Source organism: Astatotilapia calliptera, chromosome 2, assembly GCF_900246225.1.
Source record: "Astatotilapia calliptera chromosome 2, fAstCal1.2, whole genome shotgun sequence".
In the NCBI taxonomy this organism is placed as follows: Eukaryota; Metazoa; Chordata; class Actinopteri; order Cichliformes; family Cichlidae; genus Astatotilapia; species Astatotilapia calliptera.
In genome coordinates this window covers 25309794-25327774 of record NC_039303.1, presented here as the reverse complement: position 1 = coordinate 25327774, position 17981 = coordinate 25309794, and the positions used below count along the sequence as shown (strand labels likewise).

The following is a 17981-nucleotide window of genomic DNA, read 5'->3' as shown; positions in this document are numbered from 1 at the left end:
CCTGCATTAGATATTTTCTTGCGTTTTCGCTCACCAGTCAAGCAGTCACAACAACGAAGTACGACAAGGTTCAGCTCCTGCTTTCATGACAACTTGAAATACTTAGAAAGCTTTTCTTTTTCACTTTTATTTGACATCTCTCTGAATATCTTTTTCCTCCTCCTCTTTATCCTCCAAGGTTCTGAGCACGCTGCCACGGCGACGCTTCCCGCCGCCTTCTCGGACCTGTTACCTCACTTCCTGGTAGAGCCGGAGGACGAGTACATCGTAAAGAACAAGCCGGTGACTCTGACCTGCCGCTCCACCCCGGCCACGCAGATCTACTTCAAGTGCAACGGCGAGTGGGTTCACCAAGATGACCACTTGATTGAACGGACTGTTGACCCAGCAACAGGTACACCAGACGCAAAATCTGTGAACCACATAGATAACCAATTTTCACTGAATTATGCCTCTATTTGGACTCCTTCTGTGCAGTGTTTCAACCCAGATATGAGCCAGTTTTCTTTTCTTTTTTTTTCTTTTTTTTGCATTTTGTCTGCTACAGATGTATGACATGTGCAACTTCATAGAATCATTATGTAAAGTGTTTGTGTGCTGAAACCTGGATTTGCAATTTGCCAGTGATTACTGTGCTCCATCGGGCTCTTGGCTCATCCTCCAGCCTATTTAGCCTGCCAGTCTCATAATAAGCACATTGGTTTCAGTCTCAGAAATCTTCTCGATCACCTTGGAGACCTGTTTGTTTTTCTCTCCGTTGTGCTGCAGTCCCCCGCCTCCACCATCAGTGTCATAAACATGTATGACACTGATGTGGTGTGATTCAGCAGCGATCTGCAAAATTCAAACCACTCATTTACAGCCTGACAACTGATTGGGAATGAGAAACGTGGCCGTGACAGGTTTTTCGGGGGTACACGTGCACACATGCACTTGTGGCTGGCTGTACATAGCAAAGCCATGTTTGAAAAGCGGATGAAGTGCAACAACTGAGAGATGCATGAAAAGATAGGCACATCAGTCGGCTTCCTCACACAGACACAAAGGGAATTCAGGAAACTCTGAAGAGAAAGTTAATCAGAAATATATTAATTCATATGCAAACACTGCCGCTTTGTTTTAAGATGAAGAGCTCACAGTTTTAACATTTTATCCATCTGGGCTACAGGGTTCGGAATTAACATTCAGCACCTCGGCAAATGTAGGCACAAAAAAAGGCATGCTCATCTAACTTTAACTGTCTAGATATCAATTCAGCCTGAAACTTCGGTAGGTGAGGACGTCTGATCTAGTCTCCAAAATTTTCCCACAACGAGGCTTTGATTGGTGTACGTGCAGGCTTGTCCCTTCCCGTTCTGCTCTTTTCTTTTTTTCTTAATAAAACAAATCTCCTGTTTTTGTTTTCTAATGAGCATCTTTGAGAAATGTTTGGTGATTTTAAACTTCAAATTCTCCCAGGTACACAGCTTGTTTATAGCTCTTCCTGTCGTGTCTCACAACCTCGCTGTCACTCACACGCCGTCTGTGGATGGCGGGCTGTTTTGGCTTCTTCTGTTTTTTCTTTTTGGCATCAGGGTCTTTAAATAATGGCAACAAAACAAAAAGTATGAAAAGTTGATTGTAGTTCTTTGCTGAAAATGGGAGGGGGAAAACATGAGCACACAAGGGAGCGCTTGTGTGATTTGCATCATTAGGAAGAAATTCTCAGCGAGTCAACAGTGATAAAATTTGATTTCCCTTCTTGTGTTAACAGCTCTGCTCTCACAGTTTGGTACAGTTGTTAATCGGAGTGATACGAATGGAAGTGCTTTTTTTGGTTTGTCAAATAAATGGTCAACATCTACTAGCCACGGGTGAATGCAAACACTTAGCAAGCCGTGACGTGCAGCGGTTTTACTGCTATTCTGTAAACAAACTTCATAATGTCGCAGCCAATAACTGTCCAATAATCTCCTTTTAAAAACATTATTATTGAAAATCAAAATATCAGAGAAACCTGGCTGCAGATTTCTCTCACGTGTGCACTGGTTTCTTTGCAGCTCCTTACCGGCACACGTGCTCGTGACAAAAGAAAGTAGAAAACGGAAAAGTGTGGCAGCAGTGCAGCTGGCAGAAGAAGAGATAATTAATTAGAATAATTACACGAAAATTGCGACTGAAATTGAAATTAACACGAGCGCTCTAGAAACTTTTAAAGTGGCCTCTAGCTTTTGATCACTTTGAAATTCTGGCTTGTTCAAGCCGTTAACACAAGTGTTACACTCTCTGGTTATCACGTCTTTTGTCGCTATCCTTCCATTCATCCGTCCACCCCACTAAATGCTTTTCGAGTGAGGTTGGCGTGGGGCTGGAGTTGAGCCCAGCTGGACAAACAGCCCTATGCGCTCAGACAATCGGCCAATTACAAATCATCAGTTAATTTAACCTTTTGTAAAGCCACTGGGCCAGCGTCTTTAAACAACATAGTCAAAATAAGTATTCATGTAAGCAATGTTCCTGGTTACCTGTATAACCTTGGGTTTCTCTGTTTAATTTATGGTCTGTCCACACTGCATTTCAGACCGTCTGAAACCCCCGCCTGCCAGCCCTCTCAGACGTCTGATAGTGATATCTCTTTAGCTTATTTTAACTCAGTGTCTGGCTGGATGGGTTGTCAGAAAATGTGTTATCACTGTTTTTACACAATATTTGCTCCTGTTTCTCCCTTCCAATTTATAATGGCTGTTCTCCCCCCCCCCGGTCCACTTTTATAAGAGCTAGAAAAACACACTTGATCTCAGATCCGTTTTGAACAGTGCATCTTAAGTTGAGAGTGACCTGTTTATTTAAATAGACACGCTGACTGGATGATGTACAGTCGCTGATATGCAGCGAGCACCGGGTGACGTTGTGGAGGCTGCTCCTTAACTTCGATCTGTGGGATATGAATAGTTTTGTCAATAGCTAAAAAGAACATGACGTGCCCCATAAACTGCTGACTTTATGGGGAACAACATTACTAATGCGATGTTGCTCTGCCAACGTTTAATGATGATGGACCATTTGCCATGTCGTTATGAGCCGTTATAGTTGGCATTTATTTGTCTATGAAACAAATCCGTCGTGCTGGGTGCCACAGACCCCCCGCAGCAAGCGAGGGTCTCGGTCTTTAGAAACCCTGTGAAGTTCCAAGGCTTCCTCGCAGCTCCGAATATCAGTCTGCAGTCCCGCTGCCTTTGATGAGGGATGTTTCATATGTGGAGCTGTGCAGTTATGAAGGACGCGTGGTTGTCCAGAGGTAAGGCTGCTCCAAGGTACTTGCATCGATCTCTCAAACACTTGTGCTGTTTAATGTCAGCACTGCCCCGAGGAGTTTACTGATGGCTCCGTCTAATCCCACTTCTTGCAAGAAATGTGTAAGGTGCACACATCAAACAGTGGTAAAGCGTGCGTGCATGTGTGTGTGTGTGTGTGTGTGTGTATGTAGCACAGGCTTGTCAGGTTGTTCTTACCCTGGATGTCACACTCACACCGGACTCTAAACTCCTACCTGTTGCCAAGCAACCAGGACTTCTGTCACACCAGAAGCTGCCCGATATCAACATCCTGCCTTAAGGTGGGAGGAATGAGGAGTTTGGACTTGTATCGAACTTGAAAAAAATTGATTGACAATTTATACCTGGTGGAGCAGTGGGAAAAATCACCTTGTCAAAATAACACATTTTTCTGCGTGATTGCAGTTTCTCCTGCCCGTGTTTTGCACCCAGTGCTTTTGCTATTAAGAAGGCCAGAGATGTAAATGGTCACATGATCAGCCAAAAGCTGTCAGAAAGCTCCTGAGTTATCAGCCTCGGTTTAAGCTGATTAGCATTCTTGTCAAGGGTCCTCCTTTCTTTTCTTATGCAAATGAAAAGGATGCTCTTAATTGCAACAATAAATTAATAGAAATTGCACACAAACACATCAAAATCAAGAGTCACTGTCGGAGATGTTGTGCAGATTTATTGCTTATTGTCCTCTATTCAGACGGGATTTTTCTTCCAGTCTTTGATGGATAAGTGGCTGTTCAACAATGAGGCACACATGCAGTTTGAAGTTTTGATTGTGAAAGAAGCAGCAGGCCCGCTGTCGTGGTCTGCACTGTCCGTCGATTTTTCTCCATTCTTTTCTCATGTTTTCGTGCCTCCCTTGTATACTTTGACAGCATGCACAGTGTTGACCACCGATTTGGACTCTTTGATGTATTTATTTTGTTAGCATCAGTGTTGTGTCCTGGTTGCACACGTGTGCACCTGTGTACACGCTCAAAAAGCATGCAGGCTTCTAAGGGTCTCCTCTGCAAACATTTCATATCATTTTATATCATGAGCTGTAATTGAACATTTTAATCAGCTGCCTCTCCTGCGAGTCCTCTTGGACTGCAGCTGGTAGAAGCTGGTTGCTGTGCTGTGCAGGCTCTGTGAGATCTGAGTAGTTTATGTGAAGCAGTTCTTTACCTGCTGGAGATTCTGGTCATAAAGGGAACAGATGCTCAAGCGGCTGAAAATAAGAGTGAGGAGATCGTCCGCTGATGTCAGTTGTTAAAGATGTCATTCTCTCACATCAGCGGAGAAAAAACATATGTGTCGGTGTGAGTTTGTGTGGTCAGCAACTCTTCCTGTTATATTTTGAAGGATTACTGCATTTCTTGCTGCTTTATTGTCCCCTCTAGTTTACCTGTGCTTCATTATTACCGCACATCCATCTCTGAGCCTTCCCTCCACATTTTCCTCCACACCTTTGATTCTCCATTTGGTAATTATTTTTCCTACTTTGGCTTTGCCGGCTTTTTCCTGCCTTTTTTCTTTCACTGAAGAACCTTTCGTTAATCTCCAGCACTTGCCTGCCTGAAAAACCACCACCAGTGATATTGGTACAAAAATAAATGAAAGGTAATAATTAAGCTGTTTGTCAGCAAAAGTGTGAAAAATTTATTATTTATTAACCAAGAAAAACACCTCCACCCCCCACCCCCAGATGTTTCTGAGCCCGTTTGAGTATTTTGGAAAATGTTTTAATCTGCAGTGAAACTTATCAGGGTGAAATTAGAGTTAAAACTTAACCTTACTTATTATTGGAGTTTCACTCAGAGCCCTACTGAAACCTTTTTGCAGCATGCTCTGGCTAAGACATGCAGACTTGAATAATTGACTATATATATAACTAATAATAGAGTAATAACACGTTGATAGGCAATAATAGTGTTTGTTATATGGTGTCATTAAGTCCATACAAATAAGTCAAATCTGAAACAATATCTTCTCAATAGCAACTGAGCATTTTAAACTAGCACATTAAATTAAAAGCTAGAAGAGACGGTGCCTGCTTTCTGCAGCCGCGATTTGAACGTGCAGAGACTGGGAGAGAGAGATAACATTTTCCAAAGTTTGAGCAACTGTGGGAGGTTTGAGGCACGTGGAGCCGCGTGCAGAAAGAAGAGATAAGGTTGGATTGCACCAAAAACAATTTGCGTTACAGCTCTAAATCTATTAAACTGGAGAGCAATTCTTATTTGCCAAGCAGGACGGAGCAACATGATTACATTCTGTGCACTAGCATGTAAATTTGACTCAACCTTTTTTTTATTTTTTATACCTATATTGGACTACAACAAGTTGTGATTTACTGTCATCGCTTGATGTCATTGTAAGGTATCACTAGATTATGTCATATATTGATACCGCAGACCTATCCTAGTACTACAGACCTGCGTTTGTGGAATACGGGCAAAACAGTGAGCACCAGGTTGTGTGACATAAGTTAAGTTGAAGCAGACTGCTTGTTCTGAGCATGTCTGTTCACCGAGGCACTCAAAGCATTGAAGCAACCTGCCGTTGTCTGCTGTGATTACCGCGGAGTGAACATCAAGGGATTCCCTCAGTCCTAATCGCTTTTGGTCATGCTGTTGTTCCTAAAGAATATCAAATGGGAAAACAAAACTGATCAAAGCGAGCCCAAGAAGTGATCGATGAATCCTTCACCTTCACGCAGCCGAACGGAGCAGCAGAAGGAATACGGGATACGTGGCTGTTTCTGACACGAGCTGGTCTGACCCAGCGCAGCAGAGGTAATATTCAGCAAACTCCAAACATGGTCGGTCCCAGCGCTCAGACAAACGTCAAAGCAACTGGAAGGGTTTAAATTAATAACTGACCCAGGTCTGACGTGCCGGCATGTTTCAGTCAGACCGCTCAGTATCCAGGCTCGGGCTGTAGAAAACATGACATGTGGATAACTGTCTACGGGAGATGTGACCTCTGCCCTCATCAGACTGGTCTGCTTATTGAATCTGATTCAGAGCAGGAAAGACAAAAGGAGCGCTCGGCCCGACGCTGTGCTGTTTAGTTACAGTTAGACTTCCTCACGCACCTTTGTGTTTCATAACACACACGTGTACACGGAGCTGCTTTCAGAAACTCCTTTGAACATGGAAAAGAGAAGAGATGTCACAATTTGTCCTTCCTCTCTTGGTTTCAGTGTCCAGTATCGATCCGTCCTCAAGTCTATGGGTTCTCATTACCTGTCCTCAGTAACTTATCTCAATTGTTATGGATGTGGCTGCTTCCGAAGCCTCGGACAGCTCTGTGTCTTTCCCAGGTCGGCGAGAGGAGACGTCTGGCGAGTCCTAATAAAGACATATCCCCTCTGAACAAATCAATGCTGACAGTGTGTTTGCATAGATTAGGAGATTCTCCCACTCTATGATTTCTCATCAGATGCATGATGAGGAGAAGGGAGATTGGCATTTGAGCGGAGGCTTGTTGTATGGGGCCAGGCTGATTTGATTGTGTTTGCATTTCATCTGCCAGCATTGATGGAAACGATTTTGATCCACGCTCCGCGTTGTCACCCAGCAGCGGACCCTCTCAGGTGGAAAATACATGCATTTCACATTCCTATTTCAATAAACCTCTGCAACCGCCTTATAAAGATGGGAGATTATATTTTCTTTGTTGATTGAACCGGATGTCGACAAGGCTCCTGAAAATGAAAAGAGAACATGATGGAGAAAATAGCAAACACTTTCTTTGTACCTTTTGAAATAGTTTATCGTTGAGTCATACGCATGATATTAATAAACTAATATTCTCTTCTTATAACACCGCAAATCATTTAAAAGGCCTTTAGAAAGGGACTATAGCCCATCCCTAAGAGGGTTTATCAGCATCCGCTCTTGTCCTCTGTCAATCCTTTGAAGTCTAAATACCGCGTATGACGTAGTCAGTAAATCTTTTAAAGCCATCTACCAGTTTTGGAAAATAACTAATAATGTTATGACAATACAGGGCTAGCCCTGATGTCTGCAAACCTGAGAGGATTCATTTGTATAAAATATGTTGGGGGGGGGTTGTTTGGTTTTTTTTGACTCACTCCATTGGATTGTGATGTGATGACATATTTAATTTCTGATCTGAGGGGGAGATAAGCTAGGCTAAGCCTAAATGATCTGTAACCTTTATTTTAATACCTGAATACTTATCTGTGGTATTAAAGCAGCCAATCGCCTCCCTAACACCAGCTCCCACCCACTCTCCCCCACTCTCCATGTCTGTGTAATACACATTTTCTTTTCTTTATTCTCTCACATCTGTATAGGTCAACATCACGGATGCCTTAGAGGAGACGAGCTCCTTTTACACAAATGGCATTTATTTGAAAGCGGTAACGAGCAGGCTGTCATTTCAGCGTTGTCAAAATTCGAGTGAAATCAGGACAGAGGTGTCCCAGTGGTGCTGGGGCCACACAAGTGATTAAACGTGATCTTTAGCAGAATATCGAAGAACAGTCCTGTTGCAGTTTAAGCAAAGCCCGATTGGTCCGCGAGCCAGGATCTAATGAACAGAAGGAAATAAGAGAATCAGTGGGGAAGAGGACAATATAGTCCTAAATGAACAAAATGGCCTTGTACCACCTGCTAAGCATCGATCAGTAGCCAAAGGGACTAATTGATAATGCATTATTAGCTGCTTCCCCATAATGGGACTTGTATTTCATCCTGCCCTTGATTGCAGGACGGAGGGGAAAGGATTTGGCAATGAAGCACTGAAAAACAGATGGCAAGGTGAATTGTTCCCGTGACACATCTGCCAGTGTGTTCTATTAGACTTCTCAGACAGGTCAGCCTGAGCGAGTGCAAGCTCGGACATGTTTATGTGCAGGGAAGCAGACCTTTCTCAAAGCACAGCAACACAGCACAGAGTGAGAGGGGAGTCAAAGTGGATTTAATTGAAGCCTGTGTTTGTCTGGCCTTGAGACAACTGCAAGTGTGTTTGCAGCAGTCGGAGTAAAGTGTTGCAGGCTGAATTAAAAACCAGCCAGCTGTGCTGATTGATCCTACCAATAAAATCATACAGGGGCCGCACTCTCCAACTTTGTGTAAGTAGTAGTTGGGGGTGGAGGGGGGTTCTTAAGTTTCAAATTTGGTTGGGTCTGTTTCTTTTGAAGTTGGTCTTGACATGTAGGAATAATAAATTTCAAAATTAACTGCAATTAGTGGAACAAAAGTGGGAAAAAAAAAGATAATTACCATTTGTCAAACAACAACACCACTGTTCCAATCTCCCACACGCACAGCCTTTGTCCTCCCACCAAAACATATCCCACGTCAGCTCAGCGCCATGCTTTCTCTAAAGTAATTTTGCATTTGTCAGTCTCACAAAAGCTGTGCCCTTGGTGGAAGTTGGAATGCATTCAGCAGTCTTAGTGCTTCGTTCTTTTTAGAGCCGTTAAAGTTATTTATTTATGCCGTCTGGTAAAGATAGACATGTTATCAATACAGTCCTTCAAGCTCGCATTTGTGCGTGGAGTTTTTGTTTTGTTTTTTTTGTTATTTTTAAAAGAGAAATCTCTTGTTGTGGCCAGTTCCTCATTTTGAAATGGAAATGCACTGCTGGATATTTTCTCTTGGTCTGGGTGTGTGTGTGTTAAGTATTTTAGTTTTCTGAATGCTTAAGAAAAGGCATTTAAAATACATTTTCAAAGGCTCTCAGTACCTTTGTGGAAAGCAGCTAGGTTCTGAGAGGTAAATGGAAATATTGGCTTGGATCCTTCTTAACTACTTCTGAGCTTTCCCTGCCCTAACCAAGACATCTGGATAAAATGTGCTTTGTATGCTGCAGCACATGCATTACCCAGACCACTCGCACTTCCCTTGTGCCAAGCAAATAGAGGCCAAAGTTGCAAATGTGCTTAGATTCCATAATGTACCTCAGAACTGGACAGAGAGGAGCTGGTAAACTCCATCCGTGACCCGGTGGTTTGGTGTTCGGCAGTAAAGCTTCGCATTTATATATTTATTTTTGCTACTGTAATGTAATTTTATCTCTCAACTTACCTCTGCATCCTTTGGAAAAGGAAAAGAGCTAGTGTTATGCTGACAGAGGGAGACAGAGTGGGAGTTTGCAGTGTCAATCAACATCTGCTTTGCTCAGATTCATTTAAAAATAGTGGAGCTGCAGGTGTAGTGAGGGAGCTTGACAGCTAAATAGTCCTCAGAGATTTTTGATAGGCAGAGAAACTCGGTGGCTGGGAAGTTAATGCTTTGTGTGCTTGGCCCCGAGGAGACTTTCACTATAGGTATTTTACACAGTCCTCAAACAAACATCAAGTCGCAGCTTTTCTCCTTTTTAAACTAAAAGCTGCGGGGTGTCCTGGGTATGGGATAGTGGTGCCGTAGTGAAAGGACTGTTTTGTGCAGCGAGGGGAAGAAGAATAGCTTCAATTTTGTCATGAAGTGCTGCGTAAAATATGAGTGGGAGAGGAGAAAGAAAGTGTCACAAATAGGTATTTCAATGGAGGTGGGATGGTGCTTTTACAAGCAAAGACATCTAAATCTGTCTAGTGTGTATTGTGCTTTAAGAATTTATTTACTCTAAAGCATTAAGTAAACCTACAGTGCATCGCCTGTGTACTTTTTATAGAGGCTGTTGGACTTTGGGTCGGGTGGGTGACAGAGTGAAAAACAAGCAGGCAAACGTTTTCTCCCTCGCGTTTCGGGAAATAAAAACTGGAGTCTGCAGTCAGCGTTTTCCTGCCCACGTGTAACACTTCTAGACTCTGTGTTTGCGGTCAGCGTGCTGACCACACGACACGGGACAAAAAGGGGAATGCTGAAAAAGAGCGTCTGAGGAACCTGAGGAAACCTTTGCATTGAAGCAGGTGTTCAATGAGGCATGCTGACAACAACAGGAGCAGACGTCCCAGTCTGGGAGCCATCAGGAAGCAATCTTGAGGATTTTATGTGATTCAAATGAATAATTCATTTGTGTTGTTTTAGCGTTTTTTCTTCTGAAGATGGTTTTTCTCTTCCTGCGTCTTTCGAGAGATTTCGGAGCCACGTGTATTTAAAGAGCAGTCAAAAGCCAATTACTTTATTATTTAGAGAATTATTTAAATTATTTGTTCATAAATTGGGAGGAGGAAAAAAATGTCTTGCAAGACGGCCCATCACTTCCTCCTTAACATTTGGTTCGCTTCGGTTGTTTTGTGCATCTGTGCTTCATGTCTGCATATTATCCCAACACCACCTTCATAACATCTGCTACCTCTGGTATTAAACAAGGCTCAGGAGGTCCACTCTGTGTTTTCACCCCAGTTTTTTTTTTTTCTTTTTCAGCGTCAGGTTATTTATAAAGTCCACAATTCTCTTTCTTGCATCCGCAGCATTAATAATTAAAGCAGTTGGTTTCGAACAAAGAAATCAATATTTAAAGGCTCAGTCCGTGCTCGGTCTGCAGCGCTTCATCCCCTCATGCGTCGCATTATACTTGATTGTGGACTCAACAACGCGCTTCGTGTTGGAATGAGAGCCTTGTAAGTTCAGCATCATGTGACCGCTGTGGTAGTTGGAGGGGATTTAAACAGATTACACACTGAGGCTGTGAACAGTTTCCAGGTTTAAGTCGGAGCTTCCATTTCTCTCACGACAGGAAATATATGCTCAGACTTTTTTTTACCACCTCCCCATTTTTCCCCACAAAAAAGGGCAAAACACCAAGAACTCTTAAAAGTGCATAAAACCTAAATAAATAAAATTTCAAATAGGTTAGGTGTGGAGCAGACCAGTGGAAGTCTGCTTCTGGTGGTGGACACGCTGTAATGCAGCAGAAGGGTTGGTATTTAGGTCTGTACAGCTCTGTACTAGGGCTGCCACGATTAGTCGACTAGTCACGATTACGTCAACTATCAAAATTGTCGACGACTGATTTAATAGTCGACGCGTCGTTTGAAGCTTTGTAAGATCCCAAAAGACGCAGGAATAAGCAGTACAATTTAAGAGTGTAATAACGGACTGAAACAGAAGATGGCAGCACTGCATGTACAAGGATGCCAGCTGCCGTTAAACCGCAAAGAAGAAGTAGCTCAGCTCAGTTTCCAACAATGGCGGCAGCTAGTTAGTTTTAATATTACTCTTATTATTCTTTCTGGGTCACAAAATAAACGTTTAACATATTTTCAGGCGAGAATGTAGCTGTGTAAACCTCAAATATCTGCTCAGTTTATCAAGACACCACAAAAGCGCTCCGACGTTTTCGGAGGCGTCTGTTACCCACCAGCTCGATAGCTAGCTGAGGGCAAGGCTCACTAGAGCCCGTGAGAGCACCGGACTCCCAGCAAATCGTTTTCAAACCCACCGCTGTCTTTCGCTACTCAGGTTAAACATGATATATGAGTCACTTAGATAACTTTAAAAATTTTATTGTTTGGCCTTTTTTTTAGTATTTTATTTGTTCCTGAATAAATCTGTTTGGCTGAAATTAAAGTTATAGTTTTTACACAGCTAAATAAACGTCAAGCAGACAACTGATTATCAGAAGCCTGAGATGCTCGAGAATATACTCCGGTGTCCCGTTATATTTTAGATAGCAAGGAGTTTATTAAACTTCACCGAAACAATCTGCAAATTTCATTAAAATTTAATAAACTGTCATTTTGTCTTTATTTTTAGTTAGCACATATCTTAAACACTTAAAGCTGTAAGCTAATGATAGTCATATAAGAGCAGATGGATGCATGATCTGATTAGTCAACTAATCGCAAAAATAATCGGTGACTAGTCGACTATCAAAATAATCGTTTGTGGCAGCCCTACTCTGTACCAGTCCCTGGTTACACCTTTGGTCTCTTTGTCTCTATTTGCCTCCAACCTGAGACAAGAATTGTCCTGAAGTCACACGGCCCATCGTTGTAACCCTATTGACTGATGTATATCTTGATGCATATGATTGTTCTTATTTTTTTGTATTATATTTTATGACTACTGAAGACCCCAATCCAGAACTCATGGATTCGTGGATATAGTGGACGATATGCAGAGAGTTGGTGTGACTGAGATCGAGGCAGGTGATCCGCTGTGAAGACCCCTGAAGGAACCGTAAGAAGAAGGCCTTTGGTGGACTTTTGTTTTCTGCATTCTCAGTTCCTTCCCCATTCCTCTTGAGAGAAGGTGAACCCTTACCCCCTGTTGTTTTCATTGCTGTGAGGCTCCCTCACACATCCTATTTCAGCTGCTGTTCTCTGGTGCTCTTGTAACACGGAGAAAGGTTAGTAAGAGTTGAGGCTATTATTTGTACCATACGTCTTGAGGCAAAATTGATTCTGTGACAGTTATGTATATCCAACATGGCACAATGTTGACACTCACTCTCCAGTGTTTTCCCCAGTGCTTCACTCCTGGATTTCATGCCAGATGTGATATAATAATAAATGGTTAATGTATCATTTCTTAAGAGCACAGTGCACTCTGGCTTTTGTCTCGACTTAGCTGATTGCCATATGTGAACATTTGGCCAGGACCAGAATTGAGTTTGTGATTTTAATCAAATGTCATTGCTAAGATATTTACAGTTTCTAAAGGATTATGTTGCACATTCAGTGCTGTTTTCCCTTCTTTTTTCCAAATAATTAACCACTTTTAATTACTGAATAAATTACTTGGTATTCACCAGAGAATTTTCCTGCCTGACAGCCTTTTTTTAATGTCACCAAAACTGTCATTATTCAGCTTTTGGCTCCATTACTGGCACAAAGATAAAGAGAAACTGTCATGTGTAAATTAATAATATGGTTCTGTTTAAATGTCTGATGCCACATCTGTAGTATATAATGTGAATTTTAAGTGGAATTGCAACTGTTGTTATTAGGAGTTTTTCCTATAATTCCTGTCAGATTTCTCAGTCCTGAATTTGTCTTTTTTGCCTGAGAATGCAAATCCATCCATTACATCCATGCATTTAGGAATGTAGACATGGGCAAACCGATCAGAATAAGGAAGGAACGCTATATAGAATGGCTGTTGAGCTACAAAACCATCTCTAGGGCTTAAAAAAAGACGAAATATCCATTGAGCAGGGATGAATGCTTCAAGCTGATTGAAAGCAATCAGGCATTTGATGGAAACTGATGCAAAAGAGCACACAACACTTCAAACCTTGAAGCAGATGGGCTACAGCTGCAGAAGACCACATCAGGCCTCACACCTGTAAGCTAAGAACAGGAAACTGAAGCTACAATTTGTACAGGCTCATCAAAATTAGAAAACAGATTGGAAAATTGGAAAAAGTTGCCTGACCTGGTGAGTACTGATTTCTGATAAATGCTACCAGCTGGAAAGCACATCATGTCACAAAGCTCAAATAGTCTCAAACTGGTTTTGAACAAAACAATGAGTTCATTGTGCTCAAATGGCCTTGACAGTCACCAGATCTTAATCCAATAGAGTACCTTTGGGATGTGGTGGAACAGTAGAGTCACATCATGGATGTTAAATCAATAAATCTGCAGCAGCTGTGCGATGCTGTCATGTCAATATTGACCAAAATCTCTGAGGAACATTTCCAGCACCTTGTTCAATGCCGTGAAGACTTACAGCAGCACTGAAGGCAAAAATGGGTCCAACCCAGTACTAGGAAGGTGTACTTCCTGTGGTTGGTGAGTGTGTGTGTATAAGCTTTTTATACAGACAGCTCTCCCCTTTGTGTTCTAAAACTTTTGGACTCCCACAAGAGTTTTGCTCACAAACAGGAAACTGTGAAAGACACGACTGACTGTTATCTTTGTCTCTAGTAATTATAGAAAAACTGTGTGTGTAACTTTGTGTCTGTTTCTGATGATCATGAGTGTCAGTAAAATGTGACTTCCACATAGAGATTTTCATTTGCAGTTTTTATAGAACTGTAAATAATATTTATGTTTAATGAAGCTACATTCTGAGTCATCATCTGCAAAAGCTATAAGTTGATATTAATACAAATTATAATCTTGGTAGTTCTTTCAAGGAAAAATAAAATGTAGAAAGAAATGGAATTAGGTAGAAAGACTTTTAGCCTCTGCTTTTCCCCAGGCTGTTTACTGAACGCTGGATGTTGTGCTCAGTATTTACATTCGCCTACACACCTTCATTGGATTACCAAAAACTCCTGCCTTCTAACTGAAACAACACTGCTGGCCAAAGGCCCGAGAGGGACCAAAAGATCGTCAGGAGGGAGGAGGAAGTCTTAATGTAATTTGTATGGCGCAGAGCACTCAGCAACCAGATGGGAGCTAGGCTGGCTTTACCTGAAGCAGCTTTCCTTATTTACTTCAGCGCCCAAGGCCATGTCAGACAAGGGGGAGAGAAACATGTTAGCCCGAGCAAATTATCACGGCTTTCATGTGGGTAAGCTTCTATCAGATCCTCCCACTCTGCAAAATGTAATGGAAGCAGAAGCAAAGTGCTCAGGGCCTTCACCTCCGACGTGTTCTCATTCGCAGTAGGACAAGGTGTATGTGGGAGATAAAGGAGCAGGTCCCAGTCACTCCCAGCCAGAAGACTGTGGCATCAGGAACATTTTGCTCTTGCCAATCATCGGGGTTAGGATATTGGATGGAGAGTAATTACAAAAAGGGCACTTTGGTAAGGGCACGGTGGTAAATCACGGCACTGCCTCTGTGCAGTGTGTGTGTACACGATTAAGAAAGGTTAGGCAAACTAATTATGGAGGGACAGTGTAAATAGGAAAATCCATTGCTTTGAATTAATGTCCATTTGATGTAATCAGTTCTGGCTTTTGTACAGTAGCTAGCAACCAGATAAAAATGTGAAATACATTAATGGAAACTCGATTTTAATGTCTGGTTTTTGATGTCTTTGCTCAGGTGCAGAGAAGAGCTATTCTGAAGTTTTTGTAAATCATTATCACGTTCTAAACCCGTGAACACCTGTGCAACTAAAAACAACTTGAGCGTCATTTATTCTGCACTCTGCATTCTTGTGAGAATGTGTGTGCACTTAGCGTAGTGTTGTGTCACTGACGAATATGGCGGTGGACGTTGGGATTTTTTGGGGGGTTTTTCTTGCATTGTGAAGATCTCGCTCTCCTGGGGAATACAGAGTGTGTACATGATTATTCATTACTGGTGAGCTCAAATCATTTTCACTCAAAAATGTCATCTTCTTCCCATTGTGCTGTGGCCTGCTCTGCAGATCTTTTTTGGATTTTTTTTTTTTAAATGTGAAATTTTGTTTAAAAAGTAATTGGTTTGAATCTAATTAAGCCGTCTCGCCTTAGCATTCCAAGTAATCATTTTTATTGTGTTTGATTGCAAGTTAACAATGGAAAAGGACACATGAGGAAGAATTATCTTAAGTGGTGTAATAGTTTTGTAACCAGACAGAATACACAATACTAATAACTGCAGTCTGGTGTCATAGTAAGGGACCTGACCTGCTGTTAGGCTACTGCTGTTGAGCTTTTATTACATTACTAGTGGAAACGTGATGGGACACTGAGGGGATTTGGCAAATTGTAATGGTGTAGCTCAATCGGGGTGCGATGATTTCCCCCTCTATACCCTCCTCTGCTAAATTATTTCTATGCCCCTTGTGGATGGACTGTTCCAATGCCCCTTGACTCAATGTACAAAACAAACGACAGTAATATCAGAAATTAACTTTCACTTTCAGCACTCCCGATCCCATGACAGTTGATGACACTGCATAGATTGCATGCCAATCCAACTTTCCATCATGCAACCAAGCAACTGTTTCAACGTGAAAACTACCACTAACTAAATAAAATAGAAATTAAAAGGATTCATTTAAAAGTGATAATCAAAGCCTTATCACCAAGATCAGAATTACCCACAAAGGTGAGATCTGAAGCTTCTTATTTTAACTTGATGAACTGCAGTTATGCACTGGAGCTGCTGTCTGTGTTGCTATGCACAATTCTGTGAACAAATGTTATGGACAGGGATGTTGGCTTTGCAGAGGATGGCACAGCTGCTGTCACGGGCTGATGGAGAGAAGCAGCCACGCTCTGTGTGAAAAGATCAGCCATAACCTGGCTGTCATTCAATGCATCAGTCACAAGTTAGAGCTTGCGGTCCGTGATGCTGTAAAACACATTACAAAGCACAGTTACTTTCACATATTTAATGACTTAAACTCAGTCTGTTTTTGATTTCTGTAAAGGGAGCAGTGCCTGCCTCCCTCTCTGGCAGGAGATTTGCACATGGGGGTAAAAGAGGGAACATGGCAACTTGAAGAAATAATCCATTATCACACTGTTTTCTTGTCTATCTACTATATTTAAAGATTGAAGTCAATATCACTGTGTGGAAAGGGAATTTAATTCTGTTTTCATTTTATTGAAAGGTTTGATTGGATCGTCTGAAAAGGGAAAAATGAGATGGAGGAAATTGCAGATATTCATTTCATGAAAAATTGTGTTATATTTGTAAACACTTTTTTCTATTTTTTTTTTAGCATGTTTAGTTGAAGTTTATGATTCTTTAAATGTTATGCAGACAGCAGTAATAAACGGGCCACTCCAACATGATTATGGTCCCTCAATTTAATGGGGGACGGGCATCCCTTAAGCTCTCTACATAAGTAAAGAAAGCATGTATATTAAGAATGGCTGCATTCCACTTATTATTTTTGTGCATGCTATCCAGTCTTTAAGTCTGACATCATTAGCCGTTTCCGGGTCCAAGCTATGCTTCAGGTCCCAACGTCGAACGAACACTGCGGCATCACTGAGAGTTACAAACTGTCTAAATTCTTTGATCTTTAATAAAATGGTCAGTGTGGCTGCTCCACCAGGTGTAACAATTAAGTTTAACATCCAGGCATCCTCAAAAACAGAATTTATATAATTCAACTGAGTTAGAAGTTAGCAGGAAGTTAGCTCGCTAGTTTCCACCCAAACATAATATACCATGTTCTGACTGAAAAAAATAAAATGTACAGCTCTGCTAACACTTTCAACATAAATGAAGACAAAAAAACTAAACAGCAGTGACGTTTGTAGGGTTACTGAAGTTGGGCTAGCTGGTATATAATGATGTGCTACGACGTGGTGGCTAGCTACACAGCTATGGTTAGCATATTAAAAACACATTAGCACAGTGAAGCTGGAGGATGAACGCTAACTTTTTTCCCACTCGATAAAAGTTAATGTGAGGGTTTCTGATGGTTAGGGACAAATGTAATCACATGGCAGGATGCTGCTGTAAACAGACCAAACTTTAGGGTGACCAACTGTCCTCTTTTCCCCGGACATGCCTACTTTTCACGTTTTGTCCGGGGGGATTTTGGAGATTGATTAAAATGTGCGGGTTTTTCTATGGGCCTACAGAGGCCAAGAGCACCCGTATGTGTGATGTCATCCCCCTGCGGCATGTGACTGTGGCTCTGCCTCACAGATGGGATGCAGCTAGGGTTGCCAACCATCCCTTAAAAAACGGAATCGTCCCGTATTTAGAAACAAAAGTACACGTCCGGTATTGAGCTAATAAGGGACGCACTTTGTCCCGTAATACAGTGATAATCAAAAGTAGTCTATAACTTTTAATGGAATTAACGCTTTGTTGGAAAACATAATTCCCAGCCCCTCTCCTGCTTTGTGACCAATGAGCTGACAGCACACTTATGACAATTCGAGTATGACAATTCAGATTACCGCATTGGTCGAGGAAAG

At 41.8% G+C, this 17981-nt stretch overlaps 1 protein-coding gene across 4 annotated transcripts in view; it reads left to right on the top strand.

The window, feature by feature from the left end:
• Positions 1 to 17981, top strand: part of unc5a (unc-5 netrin receptor A) — a 148278-nt gene that overhangs the window by 77390 nt on the left and 52907 nt on the right. For all 4 annotated transcript variants that reach the window (XM_026190068.1, XM_026190087.1, XM_026190077.1 and 1 more), the window contains exon 2: positions 179 to 394. In XM_026190068.1, coding sequence (XP_026045853.1) covers positions 179 to 394 — 216 coding nt within the window. The remainder of the gene's footprint in view (positions 1 to 178; positions 395 to 17981) is intronic.